The sequence below is a fragment of the Osmerus mordax genome, chromosome 19 (assembly GCF_038355195.1).
Source record: "Osmerus mordax isolate fOsmMor3 chromosome 19, fOsmMor3.pri, whole genome shotgun sequence".
Lineage (NCBI taxonomy): Eukaryota > Metazoa > Chordata > Actinopteri > Osmeriformes > Osmeridae > Osmerus > Osmerus mordax.
In genome coordinates this window covers 6,340,586-6,363,091 of record NC_090068.1, presented here as the reverse complement: position 1 = coordinate 6,363,091, position 22,506 = coordinate 6,340,586, and the positions used below count along the sequence as shown (strand labels likewise).

The 22,506-nt window shown below is 49.2% G+C and overlaps 1 protein-coding gene across 1 annotated transcript in view; it reads left to right on the top strand.

Moving 5' to 3' along the window:
• Positions 1-21,430, top strand: part of ppm1e (protein phosphatase, Mg2+/Mn2+ dependent, 1E) — a 36,355-nt gene extending 14,925 nt beyond the window's left edge. The window contains 7 exon segments of the mRNA XM_067257514.1: positions 11,596-11,717; positions 14,666-14,835; positions 14,838-14,867; positions 16,483-16,671; positions 16,837-16,980; positions 17,236-17,329; positions 18,608-21,430. Of these exon segments, the coding sequence (XP_067113615.1) occupies positions 11,596-11,717; positions 14,666-14,835; positions 14,838-14,867; positions 16,483-16,671; positions 16,837-16,980; positions 17,236-17,329; positions 18,608-19,554 (1,696 nt within the window). The 3' untranslated portion in view covers positions 19,555-21,430.
• Positions 21,431-22,506: the final 1,076 nt, after the last annotated feature.

Here is a 22,506-nt window from a genome sequence, read left to right as displayed (position 1 = left end):
AAGAGAACAGTACATGTTTCAATCTCTGGGATTAGGCCTGTAATCCCCGGCCGAGACAGAGAGATACGGCCCATTTGTTTCCTCAAAACACGACTGGCCACTCAACGCCTGTGTGTAAGCTGTGTAAGACTCACCCCCTGACGTGACATTGGCATTCAGTGTTGACCCAAAATACATTCATATTCAAAATCCAGCATTCAAAATGTGTTTTGTCAATCTATCTAGATTATTGTTTAGTCCTGTCAATTTCCATCCTTGTTTTTTTTTTTTTTTTTTACTAATGTGAAATGTACTTAATGGATACACAATCTTAAATAGACAAATGATGGGTGTGAAACTTGTGTGTTCTAACTTTCCTTCCCGACTGAAGTACTTTGGTTTGTGCCAGTGCTCATCAGTCTGTCAGTGTCATGTCAGATGGGATGTTCCACAGCCCCTTGGCCCAGTGTTTCCCCCTCCTGTGCAAACAGACAGGGAAATGCGTCTAACCCAGTTAGAACTCTAACAACCCCATGAGGAGACAGTGAACAGTAGCTCTTACACCGGGAGACTTGGAACAGCTTGCTGGTCAACTTCATTTTAGGTTTTATATTCTGATTTGACCTTTTTCAACAATATATTATATACTTTTATATCGAAAATTCTAGGGTTAGAATAGTGGATTTCCTAGTAGTGTAAGACATGCTGAGCTGATAATACCATCCAAGACTCTAGAGAACAATATCTCAAATCAGTGATCTGTGATAGTGAACTGGAGGGATCGTGGCCTGGTAGATTGGAAGTACAGTCCTACGGCACAGCAAAGAGCACTCTTATCAGGCTTGTAACCCCGCTGTCTCAGTCTATCATTTCCAACCTTAAGATGGCCGCCATATCAGGAGTCAAAGATAGAATGCATCCGCCTTGCCAAAACGCCCGAAGGATGGCGGATTTTCAATCGTAGAACATTTCCTAGCTGTCTTTCATCAGCCTCCATTTCTCACCCCCACACGCCTGACAACTGGCAACATTTTCCAGGCCATCCAGGTGGAGATGTCGAGTAGCGCGCGTCAGATCGAGTGGGGCTGCTTTTTCCAACACCGTCCTTCACAGGAAAAGGTCAGATCAAATAATGACATGAATGATCTGTGGAAAGAGGAAGCCAGCCTCTGGTTATGAAGACAAATAAATAAATATTGACATCAATTTAGAAACTTAAGCTACAGTGATGATTGACGTCGGCTGCAGACATCTGAGTTCCCATGGAAACAACCTGCAGGCCCTTTCTTTGGAGAGAAATACTCAAGGATAACAATATAGTGAAACCAGGTTTAAAGCATCAATCATGCTGTATCTGGTGTACTTGTGGAGGACACATTCGCCTTATCAGATTTGAGCACTTTTTGTCCATTTTATCATCTAAGCAGCCTGTCACCTCCCTAAGCTACATATTTACAACACAAAGTGAAGGCACCTTTCACACTTTGCCTCAGGGAATGTTTTTTGCCAATAAGTCAGTCATTTTGACAAGTCGTCGACTAAGTGGGTGCGCTTCCTTTACCCAAAAAACACTGAACCTTACCTGTGCCTGAGTAAATATTTTCAAACCCTGCTCTCTTTAAATCAAAACCTCACCTTTTCATGAATATATGTTGTTAAGGTGCATGGTGTGGAAAAGAGAGGGTTATTTTTATTATTTGACATTGTCCCTATAGCGTGGATATCATATTCCATTTTCTTTCAATATTCAATCTTGGAATGTACATCAAGATTATATAATAGTGTCACCCAAGTAGATCAGAGAGAATGTAATCTCTATTCAAAGGAAGACACAAATAGCCAATTAGGACACTGTCTTATATTAGCTGTGAATATCTGATAGAAAACCATGATTTCATAGACGAATAGAAGTCAAAACACATCGTTTTGATGTATGATATACCACGCTGTCAAGACACTTTCAAGACGCTGTCAATTGGACGTTATCAGAAAGTTGTTGAGATGAAACTATGATTCAAGTCCTTATGGTAACAAAATCTCTAATGTTCTCTTGATTCCAGTTAGCTCTAATCCTCATTCAATACCTCAGTTAAAGTAACTAATGACAAGCGTGCATGCCCTGCATGCACGAAGTCTGTCACAAGTCTGTCGGTTAACCCTGATCGATAAGAGCCAAGTTGGAGGATTTTATTTCCAGGCACCAAAATTCTTTTTTGAAATACCAGGATGCAGGACTCCTCGTCCTTCAATGTCACAACAGCCCAAATAACTGTCCTCCTTGGCCCAAGTAGGTCAAATCTCTCCTAAATAGACCCACTCTCGCTGCTCTGTAAATCTCAGAGCTGACACGTCTCACCTTGTTTATCCCCTTCGTCACTACTCCAGAAAGCTACTTGAAACACACCAAGTCGACCACCATTTTGGGCTTTCCCCCCTCCCCCCTCCAATACGAATCCAGGAGTGAGGACGAGTGGACTCTAGAATGTTCAGTGCGACATAAAATGGCTCCTTGAACGGAATTCACATAGTAACAGTGCAGGAACAGTAAAGTTGTTTCTGACATGCATGCATGGTAGCACTGCACTGGTGGTTTCGCCCCATTTTTCATATTTCTCACGACGATTTAAATAGCATGTTCTTGAACAATATTTTGTTTCTGTTTGAGGGTCCACTGCATTATCTTTTTGAGGACTTCACAAGTTTACTTTTGCATAAAGGCTGCATGTTTGTTTTGACAAAATGACTTTGCATTAAGGCAAATACATTTGAAGTGTGAAACCAGCTGTTGCCATTGTTTTACCGGTGTTTGCGCCGCTAGCACCACCACCACCACAACAACACGCATGCAAAACCAGTGTGCTCTCGCACACGTCTCATGCAAAAGAACGTAGATCTTCGCGTGTACAGCAACAGGGATGACCCAGGTGACCTGGTTTGCCGCCTTAAACCAAGCTCCCGCATTGCTAGCATGACCTGGTAAAGCCCCGTGACCTGTCTGTTAACCCGTCGTGATGCGTTTGGTTTTCATATCCTCCAAAGGTTTCAGATTAGGTTCAAAGATTTAAGGCTGTCCGGGACAACCACTTCCCTTCCTTCCCTCCTTAAGTGGCTTTCGCAAAAGCTATCTGTTTGATTTAGCTTTGGTGGTTGTATAAAGGTCCAAATACCGAGAGGTTGACTAGCAAGGGGGGGCTTGGGTGATGTCTTGGCCTTTCGTTAAGAAGAAGGAAAGCTACCGTTGTTGAAGGGTGAGCGATGTAAAGACGAAGGCAGATGGGACAGTGAGAAAAATGTCTTGCCATATCATGTACGAATGGCAGTTTTATGAGAGCTGCACGCTCTGGTGTTGCTACTTTCTACATGATGGAGAATTAACCTCCCAAGCGGTTGCGTTTGATGCGAATGTCGTCACAGTCGCCTTACAGCTGCTACCCTTGACTAAATCTTCCATATGTGTACTGTATCCTTATGGGAAGTTACCAAACTAAAATACACACGACAGTAAAATAGGAGATGACAAGCTACAGGTTAGACTGGCTCATATCTCCAACTTCCATCTCATGCAGATGAAGGTGATCAGACCTAAATGAAAATATGTCAGATGTCGTTATAAGTGAACCGGTCTCATTTCTACACACAGAATGTCATCCGGATGTCATTGTTTGCAATCTTTTAACACAGCAGATCAGATCAGTCTGTCCTTATCCCGTCATTACCAGGATGGGTGTTCTGTACATCTGTCAATAGTATGGACATTTTACACTGGCAGGAAAAAACAGAAAGTGCACCCACTATTCCCATAATGGGGCAATGCTGATAAAGGCCAATAATAGTTGTTCTGTGTATTCGTTCCACTACTGCACCCATTAGAGATGTCCATCAGAAGCCAGTAGAACACTGTGACTTAGCGGGCCTGGGTCAGGAATTGATGTTCTGTCTATGCCTTTGTTTCATTTACATTCAAGCCAGTGCTTGCTTAGCCTTGATAGTCCCTAGACCATGCTATCAGTCGATGCCAGACTGTAAAATACCCCGAGATGTAATCTATTGACTCCATGACGAGAATTGCCTGCTGGAACAATCCTACAGAGATGTGGACTTGTGGTCTGAAACCACTGGTTAGTCACAGCATATTGGAATATGAATAAGATTTCCTGATACCGGTACCACATAGACAGTCGATCCATCCACACTGGGTCCATACATCTCCTAGGAAGGACACAAAATAACTGTGTTGATTGACTGACCTTCTCAGTGCATCACCACAGTGTCTCTGTCTGTCTCACTCTCTCTCTCTTTCTCTGTTTGTCTTTCTCTCGTTTACTCTTTCCCCTCTCTCTTTCTGTCTCTCACTCTGTCTCTCACTCTCTTTCTCTGTTTGTCTTTCTCTCGTTTGCTCTTTCCCCTCTGTCTATCTCTCTGTCTCTCACTCTCTCTCTGTGGAAATACTTCCTCATACAATGTTCCGACACTTTAGCCAAACAATATCAGGGCACACTGCAGTATCCTTTAAGGCTGAGGCAAAGGCTCATTTATCATATCATAGAGGCGCGACGCACAGGCCGGCCTAAATCAAGAGTGTTGCCATGCAGTGCTTCCACTCTTAATACATCACTCTGTGCTCCGGGTGATTGAGCTTTAGGTGCGTTGGCTAGAACAGGGTGTTCTGTGTGCTGCGTCTAATGCGGAGCACCCCAGGGACTGGGATAAACGTCTCAGTCATTAGCAGGATGGGTAGAAAAGGTAAAGCTGGCTTAAAAGGTGACGGGCAAGCCCGATCGATCCCGTGACGCACTTCGAGCAGGCACGCAGACCATTTGGCAGTATAGGAATCGCGTCATTCGGTGACTCTCCCCTGACTTCTCTCCGTAACTCTAGAGCATCATGGGATTTGTAGTTTTGGCCATCGATTTTTTTTCCCCCGTTGGGTGTCGTTGTTATGCCGGTCGTGGCCCAGAGCAGTTCCTGTCTGGTTCACGGAAGTCCTTGTTTCTTTGTAATGGACAGTGTCGTTACACGAGGGCGGATGAGCTCCTATTCCGAAGTCTTTAACACGACCCCTTAGGGAGCGCCGTCAAGCATTGGCTTCTTATTGGGCTCGCTAGCTTCTTCCACACGGGTGGCTTCATTAATTACTTAATAGCACGGTGGTTGCTTCGAGCTCCATGGCATTTTAAGACGCATTCGCATTGGTCCACGACATGGTTGACAACTGCTCCTTCCTAAGGAGATGAAAAACGATATTTGTTTGTGTCGTTACTTTATTACTGTACTTGCACTCAGCGAGGCACACTATTGTCCTCACATGAATGTTTCTTACCATCATTCCCACCCTAACTTGTCCCTAACTTTTTGCACTGCGTAGACATGAACGGGTCAATGTCTCATTCCCGAAAAGCACTACTGTTACTTTTGTTTTGTTCATTTCGAATTAAAATGCGTCTTTGAAAAAAGCCCGCTTCAAAAATATGTATTTTGGGGCATTTTCTCATTTTATTAGTGGCACATGCTCTAGTGGCCACCATTCTCTGCTGTCTGCTTGGAGACGTTGTAGTGGGAGAGTCAAAGAAGTAATCCTATTGGGGCCCTGGTAGCTCACTGGTTAAGTGTGTGTACCATGTCAGCTGAGGCCTTACTGCAGGGGCTTGGGTTTAAATCCGACTTCACTTTCCCCTCAAAACCTGTAAGCTTAAGTTGTTCGATCCCCCCATTCTGTGTTTCAACTGTTTATGTTGTGACAAGGGTCTGTTATTTCTGCTTCGTCCTCCACTGGCCCCGTCTGAGTCATAGACTGGCATTGCAGACCTGTAGATATCGAAAGACTCGCGTGTGCACACACAGACACACAACCTCCATATTCCATCCTTCTGCCTACGCATTCTCTTCCCCCCCCCCCACCCCTCTCTCTCTCTCTCCTTCTCTGTTGCTTACACACACTAGCGCACACGCACTATTTTGATGACCTGCACACTGCTCAACCTCTCGAAAAGCGCCAGCTAAAGCAGCTCAGAGCACGCCTCAGAGAGAGAAACGCAACCTTCCGACGCCAGAGGGAAAACGAGTAGGTGACACGAAAAGCAAAGCACCGTCTTCGTAAAGGAGAGCCGGCGAAGCGACGCAAGCGAACGGCGCACGCGAAGGAGAGGTGGGCGGTCGTGACGTCGGTCCGCGCTACGCTGACGTCCACTTGGACGCGCTGCCGCCGCTGTGGAACCTCGAGACCTGTCAGCAACTCTGTAAGTGGAGGAGGCGGAGGAGGGCTGCCCCCGACTACGCGCGCTGCCCAGTATATTTAGCCCCCGGCTGCAGGGTGGGAAAGGCAGATTTGATGGACCAGAGCGCAGAGATTTAGAGGCAACCTAATCCTGCATCCCCCACTATAAATAACCCCTGACTCATCCTGCGCGGAGATTACCTGCATTCCCACAATTCATAGAGGGGGCGAGGGAGGTGGGGATGGGGTTTGGGGGGGGGGGGGGGGGGGAAGGCAGCGGATAGATTGAAGGAGGGAGGAGAGAGACGTCGTGAGGGGAGCCTGTGTGGTAGTGCGCTGCTGGCATACAGTATGCATGGTCACGCATCACACGCTAGCGCTGCGCAGCCATCCACGCTAACACGCGGGCACACATGAACACGGCATGTTTCACACACAAAACTGTCCACGCACCCATGTTGCCTCATCAGTGCTGCATGGAGAAACAGTGCAGGGGTGGAGACGACGCGAAGTCAAAGTTTTGGACCCGGTGTAGTAGGTACAAAGTTCTACGCAACAGTTTGTGTGTTCGAGGGAGGGAGAGAGGAAGAAGGAGATAAGAGGGAAGGAGAGAGGGAGGGAGAAAGAAGGAAAGAAAGATCTTGGCAAGTCCCTGTCAAGGACAGTTGAAAGTTAATGTCGGAACAGAAGCCCCATGAGAGGCTGTGTGTGACGCACTGTTGCCTGGGATGGGTCTGAGCACTGGCAATGCTCTCTCTCTCTTTCTCACACACACACGCACACACAACCCATGCACTCCTCTCGGTGAGTTCTCTGTGACGCACCGCACTCAGCAACACGCGCACACACACAGTCCATGCACACTCTCACAGAGAAACTACCAAACAGTACGTACAGTAGGAGAATGAGCACATCTTCAGTCTTCCTTTCCGTTAACCTTAATAATGCACCTGTTGAGAGTAAATGTCCTTGGTCCGACAGTCTTGTTAGAAAAGGTCTAGGACCAGTGGTTTGCTATGCATAGAACCGTCGTCTCGGACTGAGTGAGAATCTTGCTTTAGGCGGATAAGACGGTAGCTTGGTGTACTGAACGGAGTACCTGCGATCCGTCAAGTTCTTTAGTATGATGGGTAGGGTCTCTCTCTCTCGCTCTTTTTCTCTCTCATACACTCGCAAGTCCTCCATCCCTCTAACGTTCGATCCCTCTATCTCTCCTCTCTCGTTCTCTCGCTGCCCCTCTCCCTTTCTCCCCCCTCCTCCGCTGAAGCAGGTCTGAGCCTCCCCCCTCTCTCCGTGTGACGTCAACGCGAGGCTCCCCGACCCAGATCTTTCACCTCTACAGCAGCTGCATTAAGCCGCAGTAAAGCCCTCCACTCTCACTCTACCCCCCCCCCCCCCCCTCCGCTAGCCTCACCGCTAGCGCAAATCAATGCAAACCCCACCATCATGCTAACGCTAGCATGCCATGGAGAGTGAGTGCAGTAACAAAGCAGATGAGCTAAGCTAGCTACTGTAAAGGCAACTGAGGTTACAATGATACATAAATAAAGAAAAAAAGGGGTTTTGACTTTTCATTCAGTCACCCATGATATATACCCAGAACAGCTTCACAGTGAAGGTGTTCTGTCCCCAAAATATACGTCTCAGGTCTGAAATCCCTTTAAATGAAGCTCTGCACATTGTTTGGGTTGTCGATGGTGTGTAAAAACGGTACGTAAAAGGCAACCAGAAAGCCCAAGTCTGCCTTTCTACTCCTAATCCCCATTCCTTCACGCTGTTCTGACCTCACTGTGGCGCACCAGCAGAGGGGGGCCGCTATTGGCTGATGACGTGTATGCCAGAGCCCCTCAGCCAATGAGGGCTCCCCACCTCAGCACCCAAGCCCCCCCCCCTCCCCTCCATCAGGCAGTGACGAAGTGTGCAAGCTAGTGAGTGTGAAAGAGGGAGAGATGAGAGAGGGAGAGAGAGAGAGAGCGTGGTTTCTATGAATGGAAACACGGGGGAGGAGGAGGAGGAAGTTGAGGACAGTACAGCGACTGCCACTGTCATGACATGTCAGCTGGGAACCTTTTAGCAGGGACTGACTTTCTTTCTCTCCTTCTCCCTCCCTCCCTCACTACCTCTGTGGCTCTCGCATTCACTCCGCACCTCCCTTTCTCCGCTGCCATCTTCCTGGTCCTCGCTTTCGTGCCGTGTCTTAGTCACTCTCCATAGCACCGGGGCTGTCGGCCAACCGGCCCTGCAGGCCTGAAAACACACTCCGTCTCACCTGAGTTGTCTCACACACACACACCATTTACATACTCCACTGTATTGCGAGCTCCCACACTACACCTACCCACACGATCCTCCCACACACACCCCCACACACACACACACACCCCCACACACACACGACTCCCACCGCACTTGCCTTGAGGCTTTCTCCAGTTTCCCCCGCCCCCCCACCTTCTCCACACATCTCCCATACTCCTAATCATTCAAGAGACATGCAATCAATCAGTGGAGATGAAATGGTCCATTGTGTGTTTCAGACGGGTCGCGTATTCCCATTTCATAAATAAAAAAAAGATCAGAGTGAAAGCATGAAAGGACTCCAGAGAGAGAAGGCTCTATCCATACTGTCTTGTGTAGTGTGTGTGTGTGTGTGTGTGTGTGTGCGAGCGCTTTCATGCATGCATTACCAGGTCTATCAATCAGATACAGTTCCATCACTTGAAAAGGCTATGAGTGGAGTCTCTAATACGTGTGACCGGCGTTCAAAGGTCAAATTTGCACTCTCCTTTTCCTCGCCAGTTGTTCCATAGGGCATCACGGGCGCAGTGAGAATTGACATTGGGTTGTTACCCCGCCACTCAGTGCGGCTTCAGAGTCCTCGTGACTCTTGCGAACATCCACTAGTGGTAGGCCCGCGTTTATATCCATCTCATAGTGATGCGAGTGTCATAGGACGACCTAAATGCGGTGGGTGTGTGGGAGTCAGAAGAGCGCTCTGCTTCTCTTTTCCATCTTCACACGCGCATGAACACACGCTAACAAAAACTCCAGAGAGCACCTCCTGCTAACTGCTCTCTAGTAAAAAGGCTAGTTACGTAAGGACTATTAGTAGTACTGTGGCGAGTCGAAATCTCGCTTTAATGCCTCGCCACTGGCTGAACACGGACTACCTGTTCACAACGTCGACCGGACGAAATGTCTGCGGTGTTTTTAAAGGCCGATAGAAACGGCTTTTGGTCACGATGGGGTTTAGTATAGGTCACAAGTTAATCTTGTTATGGGCTTAAGATCAGCTTCAATGTCTTTAATTCTACTGAATGACTACTACTACTTGAAAAGCCCCTTTCTGTTAAATGTATTTGGTTTAAGCTTTATTATTTACCCCACAATAAACAGTGTTTAGAGAGAGTGAAAGGATTTCCAGGAAAAGGACCCTTATGATAGTACTTACACTGTAATTGACCCAGTGTATTTACAGTACAGTGGATAGCTACCAACAGGAGGGGCCCCAATGAATTTTGTCCAAAGTTGCTGTACAAAAGTTGTCGCTGTACCCAAGTTACCGTGGTTACCTCCACCTAGAGGTGGCCTTGTTACCCTGGTTACCCTCATGTAGAGCAGCCTGTCATTGGACTGTCCTTGAAATGTTCCACTTTCCCCTCCTTGCCTGTTGAGCGGTTTCTCCACCTCCTTTAGACCAGGGACGGATATACCCCTCCTCCTCCTCCTCCTCCTCCTCCTCCTCCTGTCCCTGCTTCTCTCCCTTCATCATCCAACCCCAGGGCTGTGTCTCTGAGGCTATGCTGGCTATGTATGGGCACCCCCAATGACGCAGCAACGCACACACAGTCTCTCAAGCCCCTACTGCGAGGGCTGCCTGCCCTGCTTTAACCACTGTACCTGCTGCGTCATTCCCAGGCTGGGCTCGTTGTCATGACAATCCTGTCATCAGCTGTCAACACGACGGGCTCCCAGGGGTTACCATGGGTACGGGATCCGCAGTGGCCTAACCTGCCCAGTTGAAAGCAACAGGGCCCCAAGGTCATGATGAATAAACAGCGACACAGCGCTAAGGCATCTTTAAAGGGAGAGTAATATTGTCCACAGGTGTGGGAATCGGAAATGAAATATCTTGGGATTTCCCCCCGTCCAGTTCAAACAGGAATTGGCCTTTTTTTTTTCAAAATCCCGTTGACACGTGAGCGTGATCTGACTGGATGCCTCGAAAGCAACAGACAGCAGAATCCTGGCGCTCCAATGGATCGCTGCCCACAGCAGGGCCACAGATTGACTCTGGACAAACAGATCGATAGCAGCTCGTCTCTGGGGGAGGAGGAGGAGGAGGGGGTGGGGGGGGAAGTGTGGCCGATACTTCACAGAATCAGGCTCAGTCTTAAGGTCAGTGGGTGGATCCTGCGTTAGGATTACTTCAGAATCCGGGACTCCGCTCTTCCATAGAAAAGCTACTCGCAAAGTAATTGGATTTTCTTTTTGACCAAAACGTAATTTGGGCTAGAAATGTAATTTACGTGCTTTTAAGCCCCAGAAGACCCGGTTGATCAAATCAAACACGTTGCACTCCGGGAGCCAGCTCAAGCTGAGGAGTCTCTCTCTAGATGTCTTAATATCTGACAGAGCCAGGCTCTCAACAGTCAGTAGAGTGTTTCACACCAATAGGAGAGCTGCGACGGTGTGTGCCCCCCCCCCCCAGCCAGTAGAGGGAAGTCCTATTTTGGCTGCCAAATGTCAACAGGGTCACTCATCATCCTGTTGAGGTGTACCCCCCAAAAAAGTAATCCAGCAGTTACAAAACAAGTGTAATAACGCCGGCTTTTCGTATCTACGGGTCACGATTAGCGCCAGCCGATCAAGGCCTTCCGTGGTCAAGCGGATAGTAATTAAACGAGAGTTGATTGCAAGAGCGAATCATTGGGAGTTGCGATTGGGTTTGGGGAGAATTAACAGGCTGATCTCTTGCCAGAAAACCCAGTGACATCTGTTACGGGATTGGCCGGGATTGGACCTCTTGATTGTGTGTGTGTGTGGGGGGGGTAACTTGATAGTCAAATGGAGTGAAGTTACACGCATGCATGAGGTAATGGCACCAAGGAAATCCGGTTCTTGCAGACAACAGCCAGCTCAGGCTTGACCACAGTATCAAGTGAACTGATTACGATGCAGGACATATGGCCTCAGAACACCAACCAACCATGCTGTCTTGTTCTCAACAGAAGCATCGATCTGTCTGACTTGCACACAGTACATGTCCCTATCCTTGAGGGGCCTTCTCAATAAGGCTTTGAACTTGGAATGGAATTAGTCCTTCAACACTGTTATTCCTTTGTGTCGCCCTTCCTTTGACCTCAGTTTTGCGGTGGTTATAAAACCTGCTCTCTCCTCCACAGTAACTGTCCGTTTTCCCTGGCGGCAGCCCTGGCCCGGGCCACGGCCGACAGTGTCCTCCAGAGCGACCTCTCCATCCACCACCTCCAGAAGACCCTGGAGGAAGGAACAGACCCTCTGCCCCGTGAGTGCCTTTGGTAGTGCGAGTGTGTGTGTGTGTGTGTGTGTCATCTACCAGGAACACTGGAAGCTGTATTAGCATTGAAGCTAAACCCTGACGGTGTCTCAGGCCTTCGCATGTTCAGCTGCCCCTTCTCCTGGTGAACCGAATCATATTCTCAACTGCCCGGTATGCTGAGGTTTCCGGGGGGGAAAAAAAATCTGGAAAATATTGTCCAATGTTTTTGCTCCAGCCAATTGAAGTCCGGAAGGTATTCAGTACAAGGGGGAGTTTTCTGAAGCGCCAATGCTAAAATCGAAATCAGGTCATCGACTGACCTAACTACCGCTCGGCTACTGCAAATCTCTCCCATCCAGATAACAGGTTAAAATGAGTGTCTCGACCAGTCACCAGTCTCAGATTATATCATTTCAACACGTATCTCTCTCTCTCTCTCCCCCCCCCCAACACATAACAGACTCTCTCTAAATTATTAACATGACGGTGAAAGTGCTGTGTTCTGGGCCCTCTCGGTACCGCAGCTTTAAAGTAATTTGCTGTGACACCCTTAGTATAGCAAGGAAGGAAACAAAACATCCATAGAGGAAGAGACAGAGAGAGAGAACTGGCATTTAAGATTAGACAAGAACAGCAGCGGCCCCTTTGACCCTGTCACACTCCTCTTTATAGATCTGTTCTTGGAGGGAGAGAGGAAGAGATTGTCGGCGTTTGTGTGCATGCGTCTGTCTGTCTGTCTGTGTGTGTGTGGGCGGGCGGGTAGGTAGGTAGTCAGGATAATTTTAGCTGTGGTGGTTTGAGTGATGAGTGTGTTGTCTTGGAGGGGGCTGAGGAGGAGGTGTGTGTGTGGGGGGGTGGCTGGTGAAAGCTTTGGTGGGCAGTCAGAAAGGGTAAAGCTGGCTCCGACACGGAGACTGGCTGACGAACACAGGTCAGCCGTCTAGGCCCAGAGCAGAGGAGGCACTCACCCAGATACACACACACACACACACTGCCAGGGCTCTGAAATGGAAGGTTAAATTTAACTCCAGAGTCGAGGGACTGAGGAGAGGAGAGGGAGAAAAGGAAAATGGTGAGAGGGTGGAACGCCAGACACAGTATGCATGCCCTCGTCTTATCATCATCATCATCATCATCTCTCTATGTACCCTGTTAGATGGGGCACATGTCATTAAATAAATCCATGACCTCAATGATTATGGTTATGTCATAGGATGACTCAGTCTCTTAATAAAAGCCTCTATTTCACCAAATATCACCTTGAAGCTCTCATGTAGCCAACAGTGAACGCTCAGCTAGCTATCCCACAATGCAATTTGGAAGAGCAATCCGTCCTCACTCCTAATGCCTCTTATAATATGCCAACACATCTTAAGATGCCCAATAAAAGGTTTACATTGACAAATAGAAACATAAGCCGACTTCTTTGAAAATTCCACCAGAACAACAACTGCTTATCCGTGTAGCTCTGAAACTCAGACGCTCATCACTTATTCACTGGTCGTGGTCGAGACAAGTACAAGTTTGTTTGAGAGGACACCAAAATGAAAACCGTTCAATTTGATGCTTAACTCAATATTTGATGAATTCCTTTTGCCGTGAGCACTAACTAAATGGACTATGATAACCAAAATATGTTTCTACCATCAGTCAAACCCTGCAGCAAGAGAGGAAACAAAGTACCTGCGAATCAGTTCTATAAACTCATCCATATCCATCTGTAATCCAACCATACCTAACACAAGGCCATATAAAGTAATGTAGGCCATGTTCAACAACACTTTACATTAAGGTAGGTCAGGGAGTCAGGTGGCTGAGCGGTGAGGGAATCGGGCTAGTAATCCGAAGGTTGCCAGTTCGATTCCCGGTCAAGCCAACTGACGTTGTGTCCTTGGGCAAGGCACTTCACCCTACTTGCCTCGGGGGAATGTCCCTGTACTTACTGTAAGTCGCTCTGGATAAGAGCGTCTGCTAAATGACTAAATGTAAATGTAAGGTCACATTAACTACTGTACCATGTAATTACATAGCAATGCCCAGTGCTCTAGCCTTATGGTCAAAAGACATGGCAGTAGTCCAACATAAGCAAACTGGAACCTTCGCTACGCATGTTGCTCTCCGGTGTGTCCGTGAGCCAGGAAAGAGAGGGGGAGGGGCTGTCCTGCCATAGGTGAGCAGCTCCCATGATCCAGGAAGCAGCGGGGGGTTTGGGAGAAGGACAGGCAAATGTCGACCCTTGCTGCCGGGAGGACTGTGATGACCCCTATTTTCTTTCTCGCTCTGTCTCTTACTGTCCGTCTGTGTGTCAGTCTGTCTCCCTTCCCCCCCCCCCCCCCCCCCCCCCCCCCTCCTCTTCCTGGCTATTTCTGTCTCTCTTCCTGTCTACCCTCTCACCCTCTTTCTGTCTCTCTCCCTGCCCCAACCTCCAGCCCCAAACCCTTTTGCAGATGGTCTATTTCGACCACTTGTCCTTAATTCCATAGTAACCTTTACTCAGACACTGCGCTGTCTCCATGTGTGCTCCCCATGTAAAGGCTCCAGTCAGACCCACACAAGTGGGTCTGGACTCAAGAGGGCCACTGCACTAAGGATGGATAGATGCCAGTTCCTGATAGTGTGTGTGAATGTGTGTGAGAGACAGAGAGACCGGAGGGGGGGACTGGGACAAGCAAGAGCATATAAAAACACGCGGCTTTCTTACACAACAGCATTTCTCGTTGAGGTCAGCTGCATGCCAGTGAGTTTATGGCACCAAATTGACTTTTTTCTATCTCCTTTATTTGCGTGCACTTAGTCATGCATGCACAAGGCGGTACTGGATGTTGTAATCCACATGCGTGTTTCTTGGGAGTGGGGGGGGGGGGGGGGGGGGAGAAGGGAGTCCCAATATATTGTATATCTCTGTGACTTGAATAAGTGCTCTAATCCTATGCTGTGTGTGCGTGTGGTCACAGAGTTGGAGGCGGTGAAGCTGGCCAGGCTTATATTTAACAAGCTGTGTGAGACATGCTGCCTGTGGCTAAAGGACTTCCCGTACCGCCGCCGGCCCCAGCCCTACTACGAGACGTCCATCCACGCCATCAAGAACATGCGCCGCAAGATGGAGGACAAGCACATTGTCATCCCCCCGATTTCAACACTCTCTTCAACATACAGGTACGGACTGAGGACGTTGTAATCGAATTGAATTCGATAAAGTCCCTATCGGGGCTATGTCCACACCCTCTGAGACACGGCCTTGGAGTGGGGATTACGCTATTCGAAGCGGTCGACACGTACTAGAGGTGTTTGGGTACATCGCTGCGCTTGTGAAGAGCATGGGGAACAGCGGCGGACAGATTTGGTTATTATCGATCTGAGTTCCGGGTGAGGGCATTATAAAATAAAGGGAGAGACAAATGGGAAGGGTGTTAGTACGAGCCTCATTTATTCATTCCCCCGGTGGGCTTAAAAGTGCTCACTCCGACGGAGTTCACTAAAACCCCATGAGTCTCAGCAGATGGAATGCTAACCAACGCATAATCGATAGCTTCTTCCCGGCCACCAACACGAACCAAATTCAAGATGGCTGCTCTGTCACCCAAGTAGACCCGGACACACTCACTTGAGCAATAAACAAAATGTCCAAAATATGACAAAATGCATTCCTGCCTCGCGGGCTCAAATTGAGAGGCCACTTCATTCATCTGTACATGTGTGCAAATGAGTGGCCCTTCTCCTGCCGACGTGGATCAGCCCAGCTTCACTACAGGGCCTCTGCCACCCTAACAACACCATGAGGGAGATCACTAAAACTCCCCCTATTGGACGTATTCCCATTCCAGCCGCCACATGAGCCTTGAAGGATAGCACAGTAGGTGGCTGCCGGTGACTGAAATGCCTCTAATAACATTATTGACGATCAGGCTCCATAATGCTCCCAGGGGTGCGAGAGAAATCACTCCCTACGAGGCTGCAAAGGAACTAACACATAAATACACATGTTCATTTCTGTCTGTCTCTCTCCCTTTCATACACACACACACACACACACAACCACACACACAGGCATGTGATGGGAACCCAAAGCCGCCAGCCTTTTTTAATATTCAGGTATTTTCTGGGTTCAACTCTCCGTTATCTCCATTTATTATGGACTCCAATTGGCTCATCAGCTTCCCCTCCGAGCCAATGACTAGCCGCCGAGGGACCCACGTCCAAGCTCACAGATCCACATATAATTAGATCATTATTCTGTCAGATCAAATGTTTATCCCATTCTATTAAGAGTGCCAGCAGCGGGTAAGCCCGCTAATTGGCATTAAAACCTCAGTTAATTAAAGCAGATGGATGAATGGAGACACGAGCAGGTTATATTTGGATTTCCATATTTACGTAGGTACTTTGCATGTCATTAATTGAAAAATGTGCCACGTCATTGAATTCGCAAGCGCAAGTCCCCCCCCCCCCCCCCCCCACCCACTGTATTAAGAACTTTGGCCTCACCAGACCTGAACGGATTGAGAATTATGGTTAGTAGGGACAAGCCCAATACCACTTTCAAGCCTTTAAGGAAAGTACCACATGGTCAATGCAAACAATAGTTGTTCACATCAACAAATGTGAGATATATATTATATAGGTGGGGAATCTTTCAACTCTAAGCTTCATTGATAGAATTCCGCCACTGACAACAGTTCCTTTGGCTACTAGGCGGATATTTCAAGCATGGTAGTACACTAATCTCCTCTCGCCGTATCCCAATTGACCTTTGACCTTGTGTGACCCTCAGGACCAGGAAGAACAGGCCTTCTTCGCCGTGTTTGATGGCCACGGGGGTGTGGACGCCGCCATCTATGCCGCCAACCATCTCCACGTCAACCTTGTGCGCCAGGAGATGTTCAGTCAGGACCCGGCCGAGGCCCTGTTTCGCGCCTTCAAGGTCACAGACGAGCGATTCGTCAAGAAGGCCGCTCGCGAGGTAAGGATGCTCCACAGAGAGAGAGTGTGTCATACTTTCAAGTTTTTATTATGAAGATCAGTCCAAAAAAAAAGAATTGTCACGTGCACGTGTTGCCTTGAATATACTTAAAATGTAGAATAGCTGCCTTTTTCACGAACAGTGTTTTGTGTTTGCGTGTAACAGCACATGCGCTGCGGCACCACGGGCGTGGTGACCTTCCTGAGGGGGAGAACTCTGTATGTGGCCTGGCTGGGAGACTCCCAGGTCATGCTGGTCAGGAAGGGCCAGGCAGTGGAACTGATGAAACCTCACAAGCCTGACAGAGAGGTAACCCACGCACACACACACTCTCAAATCCCAAACACAGATGCGTACAGGTACAAACATAAAGGCCTTCATCCCTGTAATGTAACGATGCTTATTCCTGTCCTTTCCTCTCTTTACCTCCTCCTTTTCCTCCTCGTCTCTCTCTCTCTCTGTCACTGTCTCTCTGTCTCTCTCTCTCTTTGTCACTCTCTCTCTGTCTCTCTCTCTTTGTCACTCTCTCTCTCTGTCTCTCTCTCTCTTTGTCTCTCTCTGCAGGATGAGAAGCAGCGTATTGAGGCTCTTGGAGGCTGTGTCATCTGGTTTGGCACGTGGAGGGTTAACGGCAGTCTGTCCGTGTCCAGAGCCATAGGTAGCCCACACACACACACACACACACACACAGGCTCTGTGTACCCATCCTATTCTGTCCTATACGTTTTAAATACTGAGCAGGTGATCAGTAAGGTGAGGAGGTTTGTAGAATGCACTGCAGCTGTCGTTTCAAATCAAAGATCTGCGTCAGTCATTTGCCGAATTTCAATTTGGTACGGTACCTGTCAAATATATTTCACGCACCTAGTTATCACCATGTCTCACCTTCACGAATAAGCAGCAGTCACTGACGTGCTTTTCCTGGAAATAGTGTTACTTGGGACACATGTAGAGAACCCCGCTCAGCGGCTGCCACGTGTCATAGCGGCCGTGCGTGCGCGCGTTCAACCTTACCCGTCAACATGGATTAGGGAAGCGTTTGACAGAGCCAAGCTTGTGTCGTGAGGACCATGTGAGTGTGTGTCTGCACGCGTGCCTGCGTCTGCACGCTCAGCAGGTAGGCTGCTCACCCACTCAGCAGGGGGGGGGGGGCCCTAATCAGTGGAAATTATTTTGGGGAGGGAGGGAGGGAGCGAGCGGGGAGGTCACGATAGCGCCCCGAGGGTCAGGTTAGAGGGGCTGCTGACGCAGAGCTGACACCGGCAACCGGGGAACGAGGGCGTGGCTGAAATACTTGTGTAGTGAATCGAATTACACCCAGGACCATAGAAGAGAACAGCTCCAGCGAACCTTAATGTGATTTGACGACCTTCGTTTAGCCTCAATAATCTTCTCTAAGAATCTCCTAGCAAAGGGTGCTCGTATCGAAAACGCTATAAACGATATCATAATGGCAAGAAAATCGAAGCTTTTAACTAAACTAGCATGATTAAAGCCTATTTAGGCGAAGTTTTGGGTTGATTAAATCAATAGTTATTTTAATGGAGCGTTAATGAAAAAAGCCTAATGTGATTGCTGTTCTTAATCCCAAATCTCCGGTAATCTGATATGAAAGGGACTTTCCTCGAAAGCTAATGACCAACAACCCTATTGTGAAGCACGCCATTCTTTGTGTTCCGCATTTGAGAAGGACAAAAGTCTTACCAGACGAAGGACAGCAAGCACTAATGTGTTCTAGTCTACCCCACCCAAGTCTAAATCCTAGCACTGTGAAATTACGGCATTGAAAAAGTTAGCATCCGTTCCAAAACGTTTAGGCTAAACAATGTCCACTTTGGGTCCAAACACAGAAAGCACGAGAACACATCTAAGTACATCTGGCCTTCTGTCTCTCTCTCCCTCGTGTCTGAACAACACCGTCTTTTGTGATCGACAGGCGACTCAGAACACAAGCCCTACATCTGCGGAGACGCCGACCACAGCACCTTCCCCCTGGACGGCACCGAGGACTACCTGATCCTGGCCTGCGACGGCTTCTACGACACGGTCAGCCCCGACGAGGCGGTGCGCGTGGTCAGCGACCACCTGGAGGAGAACGCCGGCGACAGCACCATGGTGGCCCACAAGCTGGTGGCCTCGGCCCGGGACGCCGGCTCCAGCGACAACATCACCGTCATCGTGGTGTTCCTCAGGGACCCGCGCTCCCCGCCCCCGTCCGCCGAGGACGCCGCCCAGGAGGAAGGGGAGGAGGCGACGGCGGAGGAAGAGGAGGACGAAGAGGAGGCGCTCCAGGGGGGCGAGCGAGGCTGCCAGGAGGAGGGCGGCGCCACGGACGTGGGGGGGAAGGGCCGTGGCAGCTGGCCCGTGCAGCAGTGCTCGGCCCCGGCCGACCTGGGCTACGAAGACCGCATGGACTCGTTTACGGACAGAACCAGCCTCAGCCTGCTGGGTCCCGCGCTGGGGGCGGAGGAGGAAGGCCGCGTCCGGCTGCCCCCGGCCTCGTCCGTACAACCGCCCCTCTCCACAGGCTTCCCCCAAGACCACAGGCCCGCCGCGGGCCTCGGGTCGGCCTGGCTCCCCTACGTCGAGGAGGGTCTCCAGAGGCCCGCGCACCCGCCCAAGTCCTGCGTCCCCGCCTGCCAGGAGCCCAGCTCCACGGACGGACTATGGCCCCAGGCGGCCGCCCTATTCGGCCAGACGGGGAGGCGCACCCGGAGGATGGAGTGCGCGAGCCCCAGGTGGGGTTGCAGGCGCGCGGGCCGGGCCCCCGGGGAGCTGCCGGGGCTGCTGCACTCCGGCCGCAGCGTGCCCTACCCCCAGCGCTGCCCCGTCCGGAGGCCCGGGGTGGCACTGCCCCACCTGCCCTCTGGCAGCAGAGTCTGATGCCACTCACCGGATCTCCACCATCTCCTTGCTCTCCTGCCCCTATCTCCCTTCAACCCCCCCACACTCCATCCCTTTAAAGTTTAGTCACTGATCCATCCCAGCCATTAAAAGCTTCCATCCCCTGACACTGAGAATGGAAATCCCCCCTCCCATTCCTATCCGTACCTAACCCACACCTCTCCCCTCTCCAAAAGCTAGACATTCATTCAGGAGGCCATAACAATTCCTGCCCCTGGCTCTAATTATGGCACACACGCTGATCTGTGCTTTGCGATAAATAATCAGACGCTTTCATTAGCCACCCACTTCAGCTCTATAGATGTGATTACTTAATACAGGATTATGAGATTAGCGGTCACTTACCTGAATAAACCCAACATATAGAGCGGTATGTATTCCAGATGGAGCCACAATGGGGGATAATGGGGTATAGAAGCAGATAAACGACACGCTATTTAGTTTTTCCATTGATTACGTTGTTGTTTGGTAACAGTCTAGTCTAACCTGTCCAGCACACCAAATTGAGTTTTCAGTGCTGAACACTGAGGCAAAGCATTAGGAGCCATAGATGCCCAACATACTGTGTGTACAAGTGCCCTCTTTTAGGTTTTGCCAGGACTATCGGGCCAGGAGAGTTTAGACGGCAGCAGAACATGTGCCTTCGATATCTCAAGCGTGTCACGGAAACAGAACTGCCCTCGTTTTACTCCCTCAGTTTACCTTTAACAAGTGCGAGTCCAATTATGCTAAAAGGGAGTACTTAACTCTGCGCTGCTTTAACAAAAAACATTTATTAGGTAAAGGAATATGAAAATCCATCCCAATTTTATAATGATACATCCTCTCTTGAGGGGATGATGGCTAAGTGATGACTAGGTTCTGTAAAACATGCATCCACTTTCCTGGCCCAGGCAGTCGATGCTCAATATCCAGAAATCCCTTTTGACTGTCGGGACTACAACCCAATCTCGACTCGCTTAAGACAACAGGAATTGTTTGTGCCATCTTTGAGATTCACATGGACTTAACGCACTTGTCACGCTGTGCCATCGATTATATAGCTATATAACTCCCTTCCACTTCCAATGCTTTCCCATGGCAGGAGGCAGGAGCCGAGGGTAGAAGTGACGCAACCAATCCCACATTTGGACAAAGTCACAGAACCACATTTCCCACAATTCCAGTTCTCATTGTCCAGTCTTAACTGCCCTGGCATACAAGCCAGCCAGACTCCACGAAGGCACAATCTCGACCCTTCAACCTCCACGACTGGCTAGAACACACAAGGTCATTTGAGAAAGGAATAATGGGACCGCGGTGAAGTCGTCCCCCACCTGCAGGGAGCAGAATGTATCCAACGTTCTAGAATGTACGTGGAGCACTGGGCCAGTGGAAGGCTAGAGAAGTTGCAGTCCTGGACTAACGGAGAAGCTCCTTTTCCAGGCTAGCTGAGCTGTGTGGAATGTAGCCACGTTTGATCTTCAGAAAGCCACTCGGGTCCCTTCTTGAAAGTCGGAAACACCTGGCACGCTTCGGGAGGTCTCTGTTGATAACGGGAGAGGAGACGGATTCAGCTTCACGTTGGCCTCACATCGTGGCAAATCATGGCATTTGATCAACATGTTTCTACACACAACAAGCTAGGATATAGAAAAGCGAATTCCAATGTGGTCAACGATGCGCCGAGTTATCAATGCTTCTGTATCTTTCTCGGGCGTATAAACCACGGCTGCGCTGAACTCCCAGAAACAGTGGACCTCATGAACTGCCATTTTTCATGACAAATCAAACATATAAAGGTGTCTTCAAATCGCCACCAATCCCCCTTCCCATTCACCTCAACCCGCCCCCCCCCCACCACACCACCACTCACTCACCCCCCGCCCCCCCCACACACACACACACACACACCTCCACCAGCTTTTTGGGGTCTCTGCCTCTTTTCGAGAGCAAGAAAAGCGCACATCTTTTCTCCCCCCTGAATATTTCCTCACACGGGGCACCAATTACATCATGAAGTTGTAGTAAACACATAATGTACAATGTACGTGCGAATGTGTGCTGAATTGTGTGTGTGTGTATTATGAGTGTGTACGTATGTCTGTTCAAGGAAGGCATGTTTGGTCTGTCCTCTTAGGTCTACTATTTAAATCACCACTGTAAAGGTCAGCAGAATGGTGACACAATATTGTGTGGATATCAAGCTTCACGACCCTCCCCTCAGCACTGTGCTGTCCTGTTCACGTGACACCTTCAGAGGGAGAGCCATGTGTGTTAGCAGTGATTGGAAGGCAAGGGAACAAGGAACTGAAACACTGGGCTGCAACTCGGGATACCCGACAAGGGTTCCAACATGGCCGCCCCCCTAAACCTCACAAGGTTTCTATCCGAAATATTCCCTGGAAAAAAAAGGAACCAAAAGCTACATTAGCACGAATGCTTAATGTTTTCCCACCCAACCTAAACACGCGCCTGAGCTTAAAAGAGCCATAGTTCCCTTACCTTTCGCCCATTGCTTTGTACAAGCGTTCCCCGAAGCCAGCTGTCTCATGCCCATCTGATAAAGATCAGGCCTGTTCGCCCCCCGCCCCCCGCCCCCCCCCCCCCCCCTCCCTCTCACACTCCATTGCTCTCCATGACTCTGCACTGTGTGTCCATGTACACAAATCGCTTTGTTCCTGTAAGCAATAATGAACCTCGTTGAGCCGCGCGTGGAAAGGCTCTCTCTGAGGGTTTGTCTTCACTGAGTAAGGCAGAGCTGTCAGTTAGCCAACTACAAACATGTCTCCAAATCTACAGTGATCTCTTAGAGAGTCTAGCATACCTTCCGGTTTTCCATAAATTTCCGACGTCAGCTTTGTCCAAACACACCCCTTAACCACGATGCCTTTTAAAAAACACCTGAGCGGTTCTGAAAATGTAAAAGGGACAAAAGGTGAATTCGAGGTG